The sequence below is a fragment of the Entelurus aequoreus genome, linkage group LG07, assembly GCF_033978785.1.
Source record: "Entelurus aequoreus isolate RoL-2023_Sb linkage group LG07, RoL_Eaeq_v1.1, whole genome shotgun sequence".
Classification (NCBI taxonomy): domain Eukaryota; kingdom Metazoa; phylum Chordata; class Actinopteri; order Syngnathiformes; family Syngnathidae; genus Entelurus; species Entelurus aequoreus.
The window spans coordinates 76945548-76968047 of record NC_084737.1 but is presented as its reverse complement, the minus strand read 5'-3'; the positions used below and the strand labels follow the sequence as shown (position 1 = coordinate 76968047).

At 39.4% G+C, this 22500-nt stretch overlaps 1 protein-coding gene across 2 annotated transcripts in view; it reads left to right on the top strand.

The window, feature by feature from the left end:
• ajap1 (adherens junctions associated protein 1) overlaps window positions 1–20210 on the top strand; it is a 140640-nt gene extending 120430 nt beyond the window's left edge. For both annotated transcript variants that reach the window (XM_062054508.1, XM_062054507.1), the window contains exons 3-6: window positions 7321–7408; window positions 7995–8237; window positions 13720–13851; window positions 19508–20210. In XM_062054508.1, the coding sequence (XP_061910492.1) occupies window positions 7321–7408; window positions 7995–8237; window positions 13720–13792 (404 nt within the window). In that variant the 3' untranslated portion in view covers window positions 13793–13851; window positions 19508–20210. The remainder of the gene's footprint in view (window positions 1–7320; window positions 7409–7994; window positions 8238–13719; window positions 13852–19507) is intronic.
• The last annotated feature ends 2290 nt before the right edge of the window (window positions 20211–22500 follow it).

Below are 22500 nucleotides of genomic sequence, written 5' to 3'. Positions count from 1 at the left end.
TGTGTTGTGTGGGTGTTTGATTTGTATTGGCGGGTTATATGGACGGGAGGGGGGAGGTGTTTGTTATGTGGCATATTAAATATAAGCCTGGTTGTGTTGTGGCTAATAGAGTATATATATGTCTTGTGTTTATTTACTGTTTTAGTCATTCCCAGCTAAATATCAGGTCCCACCCGCCTCTCACAGCATCTTCCCTATCTGAATCGCTTCCACTGCTCTCTAATCCTTCACTCTCACTTTCCTCATCCACTAATCTTTCATCCTCGCTCAAATTAAGGGGGTAATCGTCGCTTTCTTGGTCCGAATCGCTCTCGCTGCTGGTGGCCATGATTGTAAACAATGTGCAGATGTGAGGAGCTCCACAACCTGTGACGTCACGCTACTTCCGGTACAGGCAAGGCTTTTTTTATCAGCGACCAAAAGTTGCAAACTTTATCGTCGATGTTCTCTACTAAATCCTTTCAGCAAAAATATGGCAATATCGCGAAATGATCAAGTATGACACATAGAATGGACCTGCTATCCCCGTTTGAATAAGAAAATTGCATTTCAGTAGGCCTTTAAAGTACAATTTACAAACGCCTTCCTAGGTCTACACATCGTCATGTTAGGTGCACCCACTCTGTTAATGTTTATTCTCTTGTAATAATGAGGCATTATTTACTTTTGGAAGCTATTTATTGTCAATTTAACATCCATGCGGACTGGACACTGGCCGAGAGTTAGTTGGTTGCTTTGTTGGGTCTGCTCCTGTCTCTGGCCATGCTCCCCCCACCCCATCAGACGATGGCGTGGAACACAACAGAGGCCACCGCAGTGTATATGTTTTTTTTTTTGGTGTATTTACTTTTGTAGCGGTATGCGTGGGTTCCCTCCGGGTACTCCGGCTTCCCCCCACCTCCAAAGACATGCACCTGGGGATAGGTTGATTGGCAACACTAAATTGGCCCTAGAATGTGAGTGTGAATGTTGTCTGTCTATCTGTGTTGGCCCTGTGATGAGCTTGCGAATTGTCCAGGGTGTATACCGCCTACCGCCCGAATGCAGCTGAGATAGGCTCCAGCACCACCCCGCCACCCCGAAAGGGACAAGCGGTAGAAAATGGATGGATGTAGAAATGTCTGGTTGCATCAACTCTGCTCTTTCAATGTCTTTAATGTCCTTTGTGTTCTTTGATGTTTCTCTCTTACACACATGCTTATGTGTGCTATGGCTATGAGGTTTTTTCCCCACGGCCTCAGTCTGGACCCCCTCTCCAGGGGCCCAGGCTGAGACTGATTTTTTTTTTTCCACCCCCCCAGCGTTTACCTCTTTCTCACCTTTTTTGTAAGGGGCGCCGGGAGTTGGCAGACCCGTCAGCGATCCTGTTCTGTCTCCCTGTAATGTTTGTCTGATCCTGAATGGGATTGTGCTGAAAATCTTAAATTTTAATAAAGTATTTCTGATTCTGATTCTGAAGATGTACAAGATTAATAAAGTGTCAAACAGTCAAAGTAAAACTATGAAATCATCCTTTCTCACCTATTTTGTATGTAAGTAAAGAAAGCTATGTGAATGCCACCTTAATACTTTGCTATGAGTCTTTCCTTGAATTCAATAGTGTTTTTCACCTTTTTTTTTATCAAAATGCTGGTACTCACAACTTTTTTTTGGCCCCGTGTTGAGTTATTCAGGAGTCATGCTCAATACAAACATGTACAGAAAGTCACAAATGCATAGAATCCTTTGTTTGAGCTAGTGTTGTCCCGATACTAATACGTATTATTTCGATACTTTTGTAAATAAAGGGGACCACCAAAAATTGCATTATTGGCTTTATTTTAACAAAAATTTTTAGGGTACATTAAACATATGTTTATTATTGCAAGTTTGTCCTTAAATAAAATAGTGAACATACAAGACAACTTGTCTTTTATTAGTAAGTAAACAAACAAAGGCTCCTAATTTAGTCCGCTGACATATGCAGTAACATATTGTGTCATTCATCATTCTATTATTTTGTCAAAACTATTAGGGACAAGTGGTAGAAAATGAATTATTAATCTACTTGTTCATTTTCTGTTAATATATGCTTACTTTCTCTTTTAACATGTTCTATCTACACTTCTGTTAAAATGTAATAATCACTTATTTTTCTGTTGTTTGATACTTTACGTTAGTTTTGGATGATACCACAAATTTGGGTATCAATCTGATACCGAGTAATTTATATTTCCTGAGTTTCTAAACATAACATAATTTAAAAAAACGAAAGATGTTGTGATGCCAAAAAATATTCATGTAATCATAGTAGTATCGACTATATACGCTCCTGTACTTGGTATCATTACAGAGGATGTTAGGTGTAGATCCCCCCATGGCATTTGTTTACATTTTGACCGGTACTTTTCAGAGGCGGTATCGTACCGATTATGATGCATTAGTATCGCGGTACTATACTAATACCGGTATACTGTACATCCCTAGTTTAAGCACTTTAATTCTGCGGAATTCGTCCCATTGATAACCGAGTAACATATTGACAACAGTTAACGTCAAAAAACGAATCATTTACACTGCTAAAAGTCAGTGTTTAAAAACAAGAAAAAATCAAATAAAATAAATTAGGGGTATTTTATTTTAACTAAGCAAAATGATCTGCCAATAGAACAAGAACATTTGGCTTGTCAAGACATTCCAAAACAAGTAAAATTAGCTAACCTCAATGAACCCAAAAATACCTTAAAATAAGTATATTCTCACTAATAACAACTGTACTACTATATGAGTACGTATTTTCTCTTGTTTCATTGAAAATAAAACAGCAAAGTCGATATGGCTGTCATCTGTTTTTATATCAATCAATCAATCAATCAATGTTTATTTATATAGCCCTAAATCACAAGTGTCTCAAAGGGCTGTACAAGCCACAACGACATCCTCGTCAATGTGAATGACTATGAGAAACCTTGGAGAGGACCGCATATGTGGGTAACCCCCCCCCCTCTAGGGGAGACCGAAAGCAATGGATGTCGAGTGGGTCTGACATAATATTGTGAAAGTCCAACACATCAGCGAGAGTCCAGTCCATAGTGGGGCCAGCAGGAACCATCCCGAGTGGAGACGGGTCAGCAGCGATGAGATGTCCCCATCTGATGAACAGGCTAGCGGTCCACCCCGGGTTTGGAGCAGAGTAGAAAAGAAAAGAAAAGAAACGGCAGATCAACTGGTCTAAAAAGGGAGTCTATTTAAAGGCTAGAGTATACAAATGAGTTTTAAGATGAGACTTAAATGCTTCTACTGAGGTAGCACTTCTAACTTTTACCGGGAGGGCATTCCAGAGTACTGGAGCCCGAATAGAAAACGCTCTATAGCCCGCAGACTTTTTTTGGGCTCTGGGAATCACTAATAAGCCGGAGTTCTTTGAACGCAGATTTCTTGCCGGGACATATGGTACAATACAATCGGCAAAATAGGCAGGAGCTTGACCGTGTAGTATTTTATACGTAAGTAGTAAAACCTTAAAGTCGCATCTTAGGTGCACAGGAAGCCAGTGCAAGTGAGCCAGTATAGGCGTAATATGATCAAACTTTCTTGTTTTTGTCAAAAGTCTTGCAGCCGCATTTTGTACCAACTGTAATCTTTTAATGCTAGACATAGGGAGGCCCGAAAATAAAACGTTACAGTAATCGAGACGAGATGTAACGAACGCATGGATAATGATCTCAGCATCGCTTGTGGACAAAATGGGACGAATTTTAGCGATATTACGGAGATGAAAGAAGGCCGTTTTAGTAACACTTTTAATGTGTGACTCAAACGAGAGAGTTGGGTCGAAGATAATACCCAGATTTTTTACAGAGTCACCTTGTTTAATTGTTTGGTTGTCAAATGTTAAGGTGGTATTTTTAAATAGATGTCGGTGTTGAGCAGGACCGATAATCAGCATTTCCGTTTTCTTAGCGTTGAGTTACAGATAGATACAATTGTGTCAAAGTCATGATTTTTTTTTTTTTCATGCTTGAAATAAGAAATGAATACTTTAAAAAAGTAGTTTTATACTTGTGAGTGTTGATGACACAGCTTTGCAACACTTGATATACTAGTTTCAAGCATGTTTTACTCAATATAAGTCTTAAAATCTCAGCAACAAGCTGTTATATCTTACTGAGATCATTTAGGACCAAAACCCTTAAAACAAGTAAAACACTCTAACATAAAATCTGCTTAGTGAGAAGAATTATCCTATCAGATAGAAAATAAGCAAATATCACGATTATTTGAGATATTTAATCTTACTTAGATTTCAGTTTTTGCAGTGTATAGCACCAATTAAAATACTACAAATTAACTAAACTTTATCCCTAATATATGCCTGATGCTCTCTGCAATTGAGTAAATACATGGCTCCACGAGGAAAAACATCATAAATGTGTTTCAGCTTCCTGTGGTTTCTCTGTAGGATTTAATCATTGGTGGTTTTAGCATAGAGATAAGATTTTGATTTAGTATAGTCTGCCTGACAATAGCCCCCGTCCGCCCTGACATCCATGCCAAATGAAACCCTTCTGTCGGGACCGCAGCTATTGATCAAGGTCAGGGCCTCGCTCTATTATGGCTGGGCTTGGACAGATGTTCATTTATAAATGGACACAGCCTTGATGTCAGTCACAGGCGGCGCGCAGAGAGGGATATGAGGCAAATGCAAATGGCTCGTCAGATAAGTTAATGTGTCTTTTTTTCCGTGGCGGGGGGGGGGACTTGCGAATGCAGCGGGAGGAGTAAGGCTTCCCCTTGCCAAGTGGAGATATCATTAATCCAAGGTTGACTCGGACTTTAGAAGTGTATAATCCAGGAGGAGGTCGGCCAGGCGGAGCAGGGGATGTGTGTGTGTGCTTTTTGCACCCCCCCCCCCCCAAAAAAAAAAAAGGAACCGAGCTGCACTTCCTTTTGAGCTTTCCAAAGACAAATTGGCTTGGATCAGCCGCAAGACAGCTGGCTGATGGAGAGGTGAGATGTAGAAGGCCCACAGAGGCCTTTTTTTTTTTATCATGACGGCTCTTTTCTTTCTCCTTTTTCCTCTGGAAGCGCGTCACCTGCCGCCATGTGTCATTGTGTCCAAGGAGCTTTCACGCAAAATCACTCACCCACACGCTGCATACTAATCCTTCCAACACTGAACAATAAATGTCACCGTTTTTTGGTTTGTGGATTAGGGTTGACATCTACAGCAGTCGTTCTCAATCCGCGGTTCGTGTGCCACGAGTGTTCCATCTCGTGGTAAGCCAAGGAATCACTTGATTGAAGTACAGTGTTTTATTTTCTGATATTTAAAGGCCTAGTGAAATGAATTTTTTTTTATTCAAACGGGGATAGAAGATCCATTCTATGTGTCATACTTGATCATTTCGCGATATCGCCATATTTTTGCTGAAAGGATTTAGTAGAGAACAACGACGATAAAGTTCGCAACTTTTGGTCGCTGATAACGATAATAAGTAGCGTGACGTCGCAAGTTGAAAGGCTCCTCACATTTCCTCATTGTTTACACCAAGAGGGAGAGCAATTCGGACCGGGAAAGCGACGATTACCCCATTAATTTGAGCGAGGATGAAAGATTCGTGGATGAGGAATGTGAGAGTGAAGGACTAGAGTGCAGTGCAGGACGTATCTTTCGTAAAAGGGCTCATTGGATTCCACACGTTCTCCTTTTTCTATTGTGGGTCACGGATTTGTATTTTAACCACCTCGGATACTATATCCTCTTGAAAATGAGAGTCGAGAACGCGAAAAGGACATTCACAGTGACTTTTATCTCCACGACAATACATCGGTGAAGCACTTTAGCTCCGGAGCTAACGTGATAGCATCATGCTTAAATGCAGATAGAAACAAAATAAATAAGCCCCTGACTGGAAGGATAGACAGAAGATCAACAATACTACTATCAGGAGACACCGAACCAAACAGCGGACCTGTAACCACACGGTTAATGCTGTGCCGCCTGTCGAAGCCTAGCAATGCTGTTGCTAACGACGCCATTGAAGCTAACTTAGCTACGGGACCTCGTCAGAGCTATGATAAAAACATTAGCGCTCCACCTACGCCAGCCCTCATCTGCTCATCAACACCCGTGCTCACCTGCGTTCCAGCGATCGACGGCGCGACGAAGGACTTCACCCGATCATCGATGCGGTCGGCGGCTAGCGTCGGATAGCGCGTCTGCTATCCAAGTCAAAGTCCTCCTGGTTGTGTTGCTGCAGCCAGCCGCTAATACACCGATCCCACCTACAGCTTTCTTCTTTGCAGTCTTCATTGTTCATTATACAAATTGCAAAAGATTCACCAACACAGATGTCCAGAATACTGTGGAATTTTGCGATGAAAACAGAGCTGTTTGTATTGGATACAATGTGTCCGAATACTTCCGTTTCAACCATTGACGTCACGCGCAAACGTCATCATACCTAGACGTTTTCAACCGGAAGTTTCCCGGGAAATTTAAAATTGCACTTTATAAGTTAACCCGGGCTTAATGTTAAGATTAAACTATCAGACTGCGTGGTCGGTAGTAGTGGGTTTCAGTAGGTCTTTAAACACAGTGTTGGTGTTCAAACCATGCTTGCTAACCTTGAGACCTCCGAATTCGGGAGATTGGGGGGGGGGGGGGGGGGTATAGCTGCTCTTGACCATTTTTAAACCTATATGTCAGAATAATTGTATCTAAGTTCTAAGTTTTTACAAAAATTTGTGTTACATTGAGTTCAGCTCGCCCGACGAGAAGACAAAAGCTGTCTTTGATCCTACCAAACAAACGGCTTGTAAAACTCCACTGTGTAGGATGGGGAGCGACATGAGGGTTCTTTTTCTTTGATGTATAGTAATCCACAGAAAGATTTTGTCTCGACCCGAGATCTACAAAGCGGAGAGGAAGCAGGGCCCGACTCCCCTCGAGGCACCTCTTCTTTGAACTGTTTTACGACCTTTTCTTTGAACTGTTTGTAATCAAAGGCGACGGCTGTTTACGACCCCCCCTCCCTTAGAAACAGCCGTTGCCATGTAATCAGGGAAAGTCCAAATAAAAGAGGAGTCGTGCAATCTTTCGTCAGAGCGTGGTGACACTGTGCAAGTGTACAGGTGTACGCGTTTCTCCTCATTTAGCCAAATTTAATTCCGTCTCTGTTTAATTCCTTGCTTCCTGTCTTGTTTAAAAGATGTCATCAGTGTTTGAACCTGACAATATTTTTCATACTAAATTTGACAAGAATGATGCTTATTTGCGGGATCTTTTGTTCACTAATAATTGTGATTCTGTTCTTGTGCCTTTTTTCTGTATTTTAGGTTTGGCAGTTCACCAGATAATCACTATCACTGTGTCTCTCATTATGGTTATCGCAGCCTTGATCACAACACTCGTCCTTAAAAACTGGTAGGAAAGTTTCTTTACTTTTCATCAACTGCGATGACACATTGTTATAACTAGTGATGGGTGAATAAAGCCGCATCGACACTGCACTGATACTGTGTTGCTGTCTCATAATGGCGCCGAGTGCTGGATTTATTAAGTCACTCCATTTGATATTCAGATAAAATTAATAGTAAATGCAATATTTTTTGAAAATTATCCATGCAGAATGGAATAAAGACATACAACTATTGTCAGTGACTCAAATAGTAAACACATTTACCTTATATCGGGCGATAAGATCAAAATGATCCCACGCTTCTGCAGAGTCTTTCCCTTTTAATAGTTCCATTTGGATCCAATTTTAAAAATGCCACTTCTTTCCTCTGAAAGAAGCTTCCTGATAAACACAGTTTGATGCTTCACAGTCAAACGACACAGCAGATGTATCGGTCACATTAACGGTGTTTCATAATGCATCGATACTTAAGCATCGTTAGACCCATCACTAGTTATACCTGCACTGTATGGCAGAAATCCTTGTCGATGACCCCGAGGCGCAAGGTATGATTTTATGTTGGTTTCTTGTCTTTGGTACGTGTTTTTGTAGCTGTGCACAGTCAGGAAATGGCCGCCACAATAGCCATCAGCGTAAGATTCACCAGCAGGAAGAAAGCTGCCAAAACCTGACAGATTTCACCCCGGCCAGGGTTTCCAGCAAGGTGGACATCTTCACCGCCTACAACGACAGCCTGCAGTGCTCTCACGAGTGCGTCCGGACTGCTGTGCCCATCTACACGGATGAGATGATCCAGCAGACGCCAGTCTACAAGACGGCTTACAATGGAAACAGGTACTTGTCAGACAGGTACTCATGTCATGTGTTGGGTTAGGTTTGTGTACAGTGGCATATTTTATCCACTCTTCTTCTTCATCCACTATTTTTCGGAGTATAAATCGCTCCGGAGTATAAGTCGCACCGGCCGAAAATGCATAAAAAAGAAGGAAAAAAACATATATAAGTCGCATTTTTTGGGGAAATGTATTTGATAAAAGCCAACACCAAGAATAGAGATTTGAAAGGCAATTTAAAATAAATAAAGAATAGTGAACAACAGGCTGAATAAGTGTACGTTATATGAGGCATAAATAACCAACTGAGAACGTGCCTGGTATGTTAACGTAACATATTATGGTAAGAGGCATTCAAATAACTATAACATATAGAACATGCTATACGTTTACCAAACAATCTGTCACTCCTCATCGCTAAATCCCATGAAATCTTATACGTCTAGTCTCTTACGTGAATGAGCTAAATAATATTATTTGATATTTTACGGTAATGTGTTAATAATTTCACACAAGTCGCTCCTGAGTATAAGTCGCACCCCCGGCCAAACTATGAAAAAAACTGCGACTTATAGTCCGAAAAATACGGTAGGTGCCGATCTACATTTCTGTCAGTGGGTGCTCGGTGTGTGTGTATTAGTGTTGTCCCGATACCAATATTTTGGTACCGGTATCAAAAGTATTTCGGTACTTTTCGGTACTTTTCTAAATAAAGGGAAACACAACAAATGTCATTATTGGCTTTATTTTAACAAAAATAATCTTACGGTACATTAAACATATGTTTCTTATTGCAAATTTGTCCTTAAATAAAATAGTGAACATACAAGACAACTTGTCTTTTAGTAGTAAGTAAACAAACAAAGGCTCCTAATTTAGCTGCTAACGCATTGTGTCATTTATCATTCTATTATTTTGTCAACATTATTAAAGACAAGTGGTAGAAAATGAATTATTAATCTACTTGTTCATTTACTGTTAATATCTGCTTACTTTCTCTTTTAACATGTTCTATCTACACTTCTGTTAAAATGTAATAATCACTTATTCTTCTGTTGTTTGATACTTTACACTAGTTTTGGATGACACCACAAATGTTTGGTATCAATCTGATACCAAGTAGTTACATGCTCATACATTGGTCATATTCAAAGTCCTCATGTGTCCAGGGACATATTTCCTGAGTTTATAAACATAATATAAATTAAAAAAAAAAAAAAGAAAGAAGATTTTGTGATGTTAAAAAATATCGACGTAATCATAGTAGTATCGACTAGATACGCTATTGTACGTGGTATCATTACCGTGGATGTTAGGTGTAGATCCACCAATGGGGTTTGTTTACATGTTAGCGTCCCGGAAGAGTTGGTGCTGCAGGGAATTCTGGGAATTTGTTCTGTAGTGTTTATGTTGTGTTGCGGTGCAAATATTCTTCCAAAATGTGTTTGTCGTTGTTGTTTAGTGTGGTTTCACTATATGGCACATGTTTATGACAGTGTTGGCGTTGTTCATACTGCCACCCTTAGTGTGACATATAGGGCTGTTGAGTAAGTTTGCCCTTCATTCACTCGTGTGCAGTGTTCTATCAAGTCAAGGTGATTGTGCCTGTAGTTCCATATTGGGCACAATTAAATTTTGATTAGACTTTGTAAATTGTACACTATGTGATTTGTGACTTTTTTTATTGTGTAAAACTGACCAAACTCGCCACAAATTTAACAACGTCAAGATTGATTTTCAAAAAAATATTTAAAAGATGGAAAATTGCCATAAATTCCACGCGGGTGCTCAGCATTGTCCGTACGGGATCGGCACCTATGTCCCTGGGGTCGTGTAAATTGTTACACAAAACTTTGGAATTCAAACTGCTGTCACGCGCAACATCAGATGCAGTGCTATTATGTCGCGCAAGACCATGGATCATCATACAATGATTCATTTTGGATGCGTGTTTACTGGTTTTCTTTGGTTTCTTACTTTTTCCAGAAAGATGGATGGCAATCGCGCATGATGTCGCACAAAAACTAGATGTATCAAACAAAACACATGATTTTGGTTTGGATTTTTTGTGGTATTTCAATAAGATATTATGACCTCAGCATGTCTTAGGGCGGGCTTTATACGGCCCATTAGGATGTTCCATCAAAAAATCATCTAAAACTGGTGAAGTTAAATGGAAAATAACTTTATAGTATAATCACTGGATACATATAACAATTTAATTATTTTTTTTCTTTCCATGATGGCACATGAGGCCCCTCCTCACCTGCCTCCATATTCACTACTGTTGTAATTGTAATATGGTATTTTGAAACTTGAAAAAATATTAAAACAACAAATATATTTTTACCCCATCTTTTTCCATTTTTGAAAAAGCTCAGGGGAGCCACTAGGGCGGTGCTAAAGAGCCGCGGGTTGCTGACCCCCGAATGAGGCCCACAATGATACTGGCTGGTGGTTTAAGCCCAAAACTATCCCAAATGCTAACCCTGAAGATGCATGACTGCTTTACATTCAATTTTCGTGCCTCAGAGGGAACCTGTGTTCATACTTGCCAACCCTCCCGTTTTTAGCGGGAGACTCCCGGTATTCAGCGCCTCTCCCGATAACGTCCCGGCAGAAATTTTCTCCCGACAAACTCCCGGTATTCAGCCGGAGCTGGAGGCCACGCCCCCTCCAGCTCAATGCGGACCTGTTCTCACGTCCGCTTTCCCACAATATAAACAGCTTGCCTGCCCAATGACGTCGTAACATCTACGGCTTTTAGAGAGTAGAGTGCACAACTGCGCACGCAACAAGGAGACGAAGCAGAAGAACGAGGAAGTTACAGACATGGCGACGCCGTCGACGAGCAAGATGAAGAAATACCCTTGCAAGTTCCAAAACGAATGGAAACAAGAATTCCAGTTCATCCAGGACAGTTCGAAGGGGAAGGGGTATGTAATTATGTTGCCTGTACATTTTGTAAAACAGACTTCTCTATTGAACACGGTGGCCGAGTCATGAACGGAGGAGGAGTTAAACAGGACAATACTGCCATCTACTGGATAGCCCCCGGAACACTGAAATTCAAGTATTTATTTTATTTATATGTATAATAAAATAAATATATATACATATATATATATATAGCTAGAATTCACTGAAAGTCAAGTATTTCATACATATATATATATATATATATATATATATATATATATATATATATATATATATATATATATATATATATATATATATATATATATATATATATATATATATATATATATGAAATACTTGAGTTGGTGAATTCTAGCTGTAAATATACTCCCCTATTAACCACGCCCTTAACCACGCCCCCGCCCCACCCCCCACCTCCCGGTATCGGAGGTCTCAAGGTTGGCAAGTATGCCTGTGTTGTGGAGCTGAAGCTAAGAGGCATTGTCATGCCTCCTATAAAATAAACCTTGAAACAACCTTGCCTGCCCAAAAGTCCCGAGCCCCCTCCTTCAGTGTGTTCTGTGCATTTAAGCTGCAAACCAAAATGAAAATCTAGCAGGGAATGTTGTCGTTGCGTAATGACTCGGCTCATAGATGCGGTGAAACGGGCTGTGAAGTCTCTCCGGCTACATTTTTCTGCCTGATGGAAATTGCAGACAGGTGTATTATTTTGAAAAGTCAACGTTGCATCCCTGAAGCCTCGCACTGTGATATCTGACAACTTTGCACAACACGTCGGCGGTTGTTTAATAAAGTGGCGTCGCGCGCTGCGGCGCTTAAATCCATGTTTACCTGTTTACCGAGAAGTTACGCGTCATCCCTGAACCGACACCCGTGTATCATCGCCGTGCATGTGTTTCACTCCCTGTTAAAATCACCCTGGCTTTGTGGAGGACGATGGCAGGCGTGCGCCACATTAAAACATTGCCTTTTGGGGTATAATACCTCCAACGTTATACTGTATGTGTCGTGCGACGAGAAGCTTTGTCGTTTTACCAGCGTTCACTGTCACAGCGGATAAGAGTAACTGTCATCTGAGCTGCTGGGCATGCAAAGATGGTCACACTTACTTATTGTATCCAAACGCTGCAACAGATTTATTATGCTGCCAGTGAAGGAGGAGTAATTCATCTGGTGCAAACAGACCCGACGTGTCTTCAATTATTAAGCACACTGCTTGCTAAGTGTACTGGTGGCATTTGTATTAAGTATTCATAATTCCTGCTGTCTATTTGTTTGACTTGTTGGCGATATGATTAGCGGTAATTGCATACCTATTCAGTAATAATGTTGTTATAGAATCAATCAAATTGCCAGCCATATAAGCGCCGTGTTCTAAAGCAGGGGTCACCAACGTGGTGCCCGCGGGCACCAGGTAGCCCGTAAGGACCAGATGAGTAGCCCGCTGGCCTGTTCTAAAAATAGCTCAAATAGCAGCACTTACCAGTGAGCTGCCTCTATTTTTTAAAATTGTATTTATTTACTAGCAAGCTGGTCTTGCTTTGCTCAACATTTTTAATTCTAAGAGAGACAAAACTCAAATAGAATATGAAAATCCAAGAAAATATTTTAAAGACTTGGTCTTCACTTGTTTAAATAAATTCATTATTTTTTTACTTTGCTTCTTATAACTTTCAGAAAGACCATTTTAGAGAAAAAATACAACCTTAAAAATGATTTTAGGATTTTTAAACACATATACCTTTTTACCTTTTAAATTCCTTCCTCTTCTTTCCTGACAATTTAAACCAATGTTCAAGTAAATTTATTTTTTATTGTAAAGAATAATAAATACATTTTAATTTATTTCTTAATTTTAGCTTCTGTTTTTTCGACGAAGGATATTTGTGAACTATTTCTTCAAACTTATTATGATTAAAATTCAAAAAAAATTATTCTGGCAAATCTAGAAAATCTGTAGAATCAAATTTAAATCTTATTTCAAAGTCTTTTGAATTTCTTTGAAAAAATTTTGTTCTGGAAAATCTAGAAGAAATAATGATTTGTCTTTGTTAGAAATATAGCTTGGTCCAATATGTTATATATTCTAACAAAGTGCAGATTGGATTTTAACCTATTTAAAACATGTCATCAAAATTCTAAAATTAATCTTAATCAGGAAAATTACTAATGATGTTCCATAAATTATTTTTTTAATTTTTTCAAAAAGATTCGAATTAGCTAGTTTTTCTCTTATTTTTTTTCAGTTGAATTTTGAATTTTAAAGAGTCGAAATTGAAGATAGACTTTGTTTCAAAATGTAATTGTCATTTTTGTTGTGTTTTCTCCTATTTTAAACCATTCAATTAAGTGTAAATATCATTCATTATTAATAATAACATAGAGTTAAAGGTAAATTTAGCAAATTGGCTATTTCTGGCAATTTATTTAAGTGTGTATCAAACTGGTAGCCCTTCGCATTAATCAGTACCCAAGAAGGAGCTCTTGGTTTCAAAAAGGTTGGTGACCCCTGTTCTAAAGTATTTTCTCTCAATCCGCAGGCCTTCCCCCTCCGAAAGACAACTGATTCCTGTTGCCTTTGTGTCGGAAAAATGGTTCGAGATCTCTTGTTGACGGGTTTGACGGTCCCTGGTCGCTTCCTGTGGGATGAGAGTTCCCAAATTCATGCTTCGGTAGGTACTGTGTTCGAATGTGAAAGTACGATATAATGCAGTCCAATTTAACGTAGTATTCTATGTAACGCCATTGTGCCATCCATCCATCCATCCATCCATCCATCCATCCATCTTCTTCCACTTATCCGAGGTCGGTTCGCGGGGGCAGCAGCCTAAGCAGGGAAGCCCAGACTTCCCTCTCCCCAGCCACTTCGCCCAGCTCCTCCCGGGGGATCCCGTGGCGTTCCCAGGCCAGCCGGGAGACATAGACATAGGCTGCTACTTAATTTGGTCTCAACCGCAGTGGAACCTGAAAGTACGAACTAAATTGATTCTTGAACAGGCTCTTGGTTCTTGCAAATAGAGAATACAGTATATTGAAGCAAACTTCTCCATAAGAAACAAAGTAAATATGAATAATGAACCTCGACGAAGTCCTTATTTTAGTAAACGTTTTGTACACATTGAACACAATATTAAGTTCTATACAGTAAAGTATACATAAGAAGGGGGTCTATTTAAAGTGAAACTGCAATTTTTGAGGATTTTTTTTTCTAGCATTCACAATCTTTATGTAAGACAAAAACACATGTTTTTCTTTTTTATGCATTTTAAACCGTAAATAAACACTAGCGAATGTCAGCTAACAATGGAGCTAAATGGAGTCCCTCTATTCCGCCTATGAAGTGCTCTTAAAAACATCCAAAAGCCTCCATCAAAGTTATATACACATGCTGCAAATATATATATATATATATATATACATATATATATATATATATATATATATATATATATATATATATATATATATATATATATATATATATATATATATATATATACAGTCATGGCCAAACGTTTACATACACTTGTAAAGAACATAATGGCATGGCTGTCTTGAGTTTCCAATAATTTCTACCACAGACCACAAAACTTTCCTCCAGAAGGTCTTATCTCTGTCCATGTGATGTCAGATGAAACAAAAATTGAGCTGTTTGGCCACAATACCCAGCAATATGTTTGGGGGAGAAAAAAACATTCCTACCGTCAAGCATGGTGGTGGTAGTATTATGCTCTGGTCCTGTTTTGCTGCCAATGGAACTGGTGCTTTACAGAGAGTAAATGGCACAATGAAAAAGGAGGATTACCTCCAAATTCTTCAGGACAATCTAAAATCATCAGCCCGGAGGTTGGGTCTTGGGTGCAGTTGGGTGTTCCAACAGGACAATGACCCCAACCACACGTCAAAAGTGGTAAAGGAATGGCTAAATCAGGCTAGAATGAAGGTTTTAGAATGGCCTTTCCAAAGTCCTGACTTAAACGTGTGGACAATGCTGAAGAAACAAGTCCATGTCAGAAAACCAACAAATTTAGCTGAACTGCACCAATTTTGTCAAGAGGAGTGGTCAAAAATTCAACCAGAAGCTTGTGGATGGCTACCAAAAGCACCTTATTGCAGTGAAACTTGCCAAGGGACATGTAAGCAAATATTAACATTGCTGTATGTATACTTTTGACCCAGCAGATTTGCTCACATTTTCAGTAGACCCATAATAAATTCATAAAAGTACCAAACTTCATGAATGATTTTTGTGACCAACAAGTATGTGCTCCAATCACTCTATCACAAAAAAATAAGAGTTGTAGAAATTATTGGAAACTCAAGACAGCCATGACATTATGTTCTTCACAAGTGTATGTAAACTTTTGACCACAACTGTATATATATATTGTAGTACCAGGAGCATTTATAATAATATGTTGTATTTACTTATATTTTTCTAATTTCAAGCATACAGCGGCATATTAAATTCCCAGATGCATCACAATGTTGACTTTCTCTTCATTTGAGACAACAAAGACTACTTTGGAAAAAATGATGATCTAGAACCTTATATTTTTGAGCCTGAATATAAGGAGGATGATCTACAAGTTTTAGAAGCTGTGTGCTGAACAGATCCAGCTTTAGTATAACACTAAGCATCATGTAGAAATGTTGCCAAGGGCTAAACAATAAATACAATCCATGACTTTAATAAAACAGTCACTTACTGTACAATGTAGAATGCGTAAACAAAGAAAAACATATGTGTGCCCGTCTTACATAGGGATTGTGAATGATAAGCAAAATTTTAAAAAAAGTGTATCCATCCATCCCCTGTGGTAGACCGACCCCCGGACTGTTGAACAACTTAAGCTGTACATCAAGCAAGAATGGGAAAGAATTCCACCTGAGAAGCTTCAAAAATGTGTCTCCTCAGTTCCCAAACGTTTACTAAGTGTTGTTAAAAGGAAAGGCCATGTAACACAGTGGTGAACATGCCCTTTCCCAACTACTTTGGCACGTGTTGCAGCCATGAAATTCTAAGTTAATTATTATTTGCAAAAAAAAAAAAAAGTTTATGAGTTTGAACATCAAATATCTTGTCTTTGTAGTGCATTCAATTGAATATGGGTTGAAAAAGATTTGCAAATCATTGTATTCCGTTTATATTTACATCTAACACCATTTCCCAACTCATATGGAAACGGGGTTTGTAGTAAAAGTTAAATACATCCTGTGGCCCCGCAGTGTTGCTAAAGGCTCGGTGGGGAAGCTATACAGTCTGCTATTGACCTAGATTTGAAAATGAAAAGATTTCCTGTGTGACAAGAGCATCTGCCTTATCCTGGACATACGTTTGTCTCAGTGAGATTGGCTCTCTGATGCTACGTTCTTTGAAGACGTTCAATCCCTTATTATCTCTGAAAAGTCAATGTGTTTCTTAGGCTCATGTTTTTTTTTTAAGAGAGCATTACCCTTAGATATTGATTTCAGATCACGGACAAACCACAGCCACACCTAGGAATGTGACGATTGCCGGTATTAATGGAAAGACTGCAGTAAAATTCCTGACGGTTATTATTCGAGTTTCAAATTTTAATTACCATAAAACCGTGATTGATGACCGCACTTTCATAAACTTATGTGGTACCCGCCATTGCCTGGAAAAGCAGCTAGTGCTTTAATCGCTGGTTGTTTACACACTAAGATAAACATGCTTCCGGTTCAATTTGTCATCACACGTATTTTTACATTTTGGATGAACATTTTTTTTCTGGAAACATTTCAATCCATCAAAGGAAAACAGCACAAAATCAAATTTTATGGCAATATTTTAATAAAAATCTACCTTTTTTTTGTTTGTTTAAAAAAAAAAATCCATATATACTGTAATAAAAATCGAAAAACGGCCCTAATTTTATTTTTTGATTTGTGTTTCCGGATTGGAAATAGAATGAACGGAAGGTACATGGGTCTTGGGAGATACCGTATTTTCCGCACTATAAGGCGCACCTAAAAACCTCCAATTTTCTCAAAAGCTGACAGTGCGCCTTATAATCCGGTGCGCCTTATATATGGACCAATATTGAGCCACAACAGGTCTCGCAACCCCAGCCTCTACTGTAGCGTCTATTCTATGCGCCTTATAATGTGGTGCGCCTTATATACAAACAAAGTTTTAAAATGGGCCATTCATTGAAGGTGCGCTTTATAATCCGGTGCGCCTTATAGTGCGAAAAATACGGTAATTATAATGGAATGTCTCCGGATGATTAGACAGAAGCTAGAACAACATGTTATGTTTCTTCTTCCAATGAAAGTATACTTTAAATAAAAAATGGTCAAAAGATTTCAGTGTGCGTATACTGTAAGTACTTTTTAAGCATATTTAACAATACCGTGAAAAAAAAGATAACCGTTAGGCGTGGGAATCTTACAACAACTCACGATTCCATTCGATTCAGGATCGATTCTCGATTAAAACTGAGTCTTGCAATATATTATTTGGTATAAAAAAATGAACAACTTTTCAAAACAGGTTACGGGTTACAAAAGCTCCAATAGGCTGGTGATGTAAGTGCATAGATTATTGTTTTATATCGGTTCTCCAAAATTATGAATCAATTTAAAATTGGATTAAATGAGAATCGAGATTCAGATGTGAGTCTATTATTTTTGGGGGCACCCCTAACAATCAGATTTGAAGCGCTTTGGAGGATTGATTCCAATCGGATTTTGACTACCTCTTGATGTGGCCCAAATCTGGTACGAATAGTTTAGATTTGAATCACTTTGGAGGACTGACACTGGCAAATAATATCCGATCGCTGTCACTTTTGGGCGAAAAAACCTATACGGGGCCAAAGTGGTAGAAAGGCTAAACATGCTACACAACACACCGTAGGAGGGTATGCTCACCGCAAGCTAATGCTCTTGAATGTACACATATTGTGCGCGGATCGATACAAATATTGACCGTTACAATACCGGATGTTATGATGACGTATCTACTTCCGCTGGCAGGCCGCATCTTTTCCTGTGGACACGAATTACTTACCTCGCCCCAGGACGACGTAAAAGTCGCATTCAGGTCGCATTTCCGTTTAGACTGCAGTCACATTTGAAAAGATCAGAATCCAATCGGATTTTGACTACCTCTTGATGTGGCCCAAATCTGGTACGAATAGTTTAGATTTGAATCACTTTGGAGGACTGAGACTGGCAAATAATACCCGATCTGTGTCACTTTAGGGAAAAAAAATCTAAACGGGGCCAAAGTGGTAGAAAGGCTAAACATGCTACACAACACACCGTAGGAGGGTATGCTCACCGCAAGCTAGTGCTCTTGAATGTAAACAAAGGTGGGTGGATCGATACAAATATTGACCGTTACAATACCGGATGTTATGATGATGTATCTACTTCCGCTGGCAGGCCGCATCTTTTCCTGTGGACACGAATTACGTACCTCGCCCCAGGGTGATGTAAAAGTCGCATTCAGGTCGCATTTCCGTTTAGACTGCAGTCACATTTGAAAAGATCAGAATCCAATCGGATTTTGACTACATCTTGATGTGGCCCAAATCTGGTACGAATAGTTTAGATTTGAATCACTTTGGAGGACTGAGACTGGCAAATAGTATCCGATCTGTGTCACTTTAGGGAAAAAAAATCTAAACGGGGCCAAAGTGGTAGAAAGGCTAAACATGCTACACAACACATCGTAGGAGGGTATGCTCACCGCAAGCTAGTGCTCTTGAATGTAAACAAAGGTGGGTGGATCGATACAAATATTGACCGTTACAATACCGGATGTTATGATGACGTATCTACTTCCGCTGGCAGGCCGCATCTTTTCCTGTGGACACAAATTACGTAGCTCGCCCCAGGACGATGTAAAAGTCGCATTCATGTCGCATTTCCGTTTAGACTGCAGTCACTTTTGAAAAGATCAGAATCCAATCGGATTTTGACTACCTCTTGATGTGGCCCGAATCTGGTACGAATAGTTTAGATTTCAATCACTTTGGAGGACTGAGACTGGCAAATAATATCCGATCGCTGTCACTTTTGGGCGAAAAAACCTATACGGGGCCAAAGTGGTAGAAAGGCTAAACATGCTACACAACACACCGTAGGAGGGTATGCTCACCGCAAGCTAATGCTCTTGAATGTACACATATTGACCGTAACAATACCAATTAATTGATCAGTATATAGTCGATACTACATTATTATTATGTTTTTTAGTTCATATCACCCACATCCAATCCCTACCCTGAACCATGCTATGGAATGAAATATCTGTTTCATAATCACGGGTAATTCTCCTGTTGTTCTCCACAGGATCCAAAAGGACACAAGAAACCAACAGCTTCTTTTGTAAAGTAGTGCGATCTCTCTTTGGACACTGGTGAAGATATTTATTTTTCTAGAGATGACAAACGGAGCAGTCACAGCGCTACACGCCTGCACCATCAATACGATGCGGACTGCACACAATTGGGGTGCATTCACGGGGGACGCGCGTGGACAAAGACTGCGACCGATATCTCTAATCACTGATACATATTTGACATTCGACAAAAGGCACCCAACGGCTCTTCTGCGGGTGGAGGATGAACTGTATTTCTGAACAATGTGCCATTTACGCCACTATGTGCCACAACCTGGACAGAGAGGGAAGTTTCATTGCCAACAAACGGACAAAACAAAGAGTGCTATATTAACCTTGTATCGACGACATTGTTTTTGTGTATTTTTGTTTTTTTTTAAGAAATGTGAAAATGCTACAAATGTATTTGGATATGTACTAAACTAGTTTTAAGAAATGTATGAAAAAAGGGAGGGGGTCAAAAACATATTTATATAAAACACTTAATAGGCTGGGAAGACCGAGCGAAGGAAGGAAAACGGTGTTTTGACGGAAAATATGATTTGTTAAAACAGAACAGTGCTATTTTTTTACACAGAAAACCCTGCCAACACCCGACAATGAAGATCCAAAGCTCTTCGGATTTGTCACTGTTAATTAAATACTTCCATCTCAGATGTTCTTTTTCCTGATTTGAGTGACAGGGACCTTCATAGAGCTTTATTGAGCCTCAGCTTGTTTCACATCTGCACAGAGGTGGATGGGACATTTAACTGCCTCAGGTCTGTCCCGCTCTCTCGCACTTTTTTTTAAACTTTAATGCTGTTTGAGTATCAATTATAATTTACAATTTGTTTATAATGCAGCAACAACGATAAGGTAAAAGGAGCCTCACCATCAAAAAGTTAGTGATTGCCAGATAAAACCCTTTTAAGATATCAGTTCTGGTGTATTGCATTTATACAAATGTAGGACCCACGCATGATTTTTTTTTTTAATATGCATAAAGTCTTAAGAAGCCAAAAAGGAATACAACTAATTATCTGTTTATTCAAAGAGTAGAACCTCCAAAGTGAACAACAAACCTTATCGTCACTATGAATTGTCCAACACCAAATGCAATAATTTGTTGCGGAATGATAATTATTTTGACAACTGCCATGGAATTGGAGAAAGAAGTTAGAACAGTTAGGTACAAATACTCATTCTTATAAAATGCTGTAATGGCCTTGTGGTTAGAGCGTCCGCCCTGAGACTGAAAGTTCGTGAGTTTCAAACCCCGGCAGAGTCATACCAAAGACTATAAAAATGGGACCCATTACCTCCCTGCTTGGCACTCAGCATCAAGGGTTGGAATTGGGGTTTAAATCACCAAAATGGTTCCCGGGCCCAGCCACTGCTCCCCTCACCTACCAGGTGGTGGAACAAGGGAATAGGTCAAATGCAGAGGGTAATTTCACCACACCTAGTGTGTGTGTCACTATCGTTGGGACTCTAACTTTAATGGAGAGAAAACGGTAAGAGTTTCTCTGGTTGTTACGCTGCTAGGCTTTAGCTTCATGCTATCCACATTAGCATTTATTTAACTTTTGGCTTTTCCCTGTCAGGGGGTTTGCCACAGCGAGTCAATCGCATGAATGGTTTATACGACGGATTCCCTGGCCAGGAATTGAACCCATACCCTCCGGTATTAAAAGGAAGAAGCGTGTACCATTAAACCCCCAGAGATGGTCATTTACATTAGCATCCACTTGCTGAAGTATTGTCCCAGCCAGAAAATTCAATTGCACGTTCTATGGTCGTCCACACTAACGCCAAGAAAGCCAAATAAAAAGATTGTGTTATTTCTTTTGACCAGTGGTCATGTTCTAGTTTGGCTGCGAGACCCAATTCTGGACCGAAATGACTAATCACTAAACACAGAGTGTAATATTTCAACTCTGTGTCAACTTAATTTCTTAATATAGTTTACAACTAATAAAAATGCCAAATTCTATGTCTCATACAGTTTGAAAATGTTTATAAATAAATACAAGTTTAACTACAAAAACTTCCTGAGCCATGCGCATTAGCTTTGGCTAGCAAACTCTAAACCTGGACTGAGTCCAAGTTAAGAATTCATGTTTTGTGCATGATTTTCATTTTGAAGTGTCGGTTTAAGCACCAACATTGTTTTTAATGTGGTACGAGCATCAGTTAAAATGTAAACCATACCAAACCGTACTCAACAACTGCAATTGTTCACCTAAAAGAGCTGTTCAAAAGACTCGACTTGTTCTCGAACGTCACAGTCCTCCCAGGCAAATACCCGCATGACCTTCTAAAAACCAACCCAAAAGTTAGTCGCGACCCACCAGTTAAAAATTACTGCTTTGGACCTGAACTGAGTCCAAGTTAAGAATTCATTTTTTGTGCATGATTTTCATTTTGAAGTGTCGGTTTATGCACCGACATTGTTTTTAATGTGGTACGAGTGTCAGTTAAAATGTAAACCATAGCAATCTGTACTCAACAACTGCAATAGTTCACCCAAAAGAGCTGTTCAAAAGACTCAACTTGTTCTCGAACGTCACAGTCATCCCAGGCAAATACCCACATGACCTTTTAAAAACCAACCCAAAAGTTAGTCGTGACCCACCAGTTAAAAATCACTGCTTTGGACCTGGACTGAGTCCAAGTTAAGAATTAATTTTTTGTACATGATTTTCATTTTGAAGTGTCGGTTTAAGCAACGACATTATTTTTAATGTGGTACGAGTGTCAGTTAAAATGTAAACCATAGCAATCTGTACTCAACAACTGCAATTGTTCACCTAAAAGAGCTGTTCAAAAGACTCAACTTGTTCTCGAACGTCACAGTCCTCCCAGGCAAAGACCCGCATGACCTTCTAAAAACCAACCCAAAAGTTAGTCGCGACCCACCTGTTAAAAATCACTGCTTTGGACCTGGACTGAGTCCAAGTTA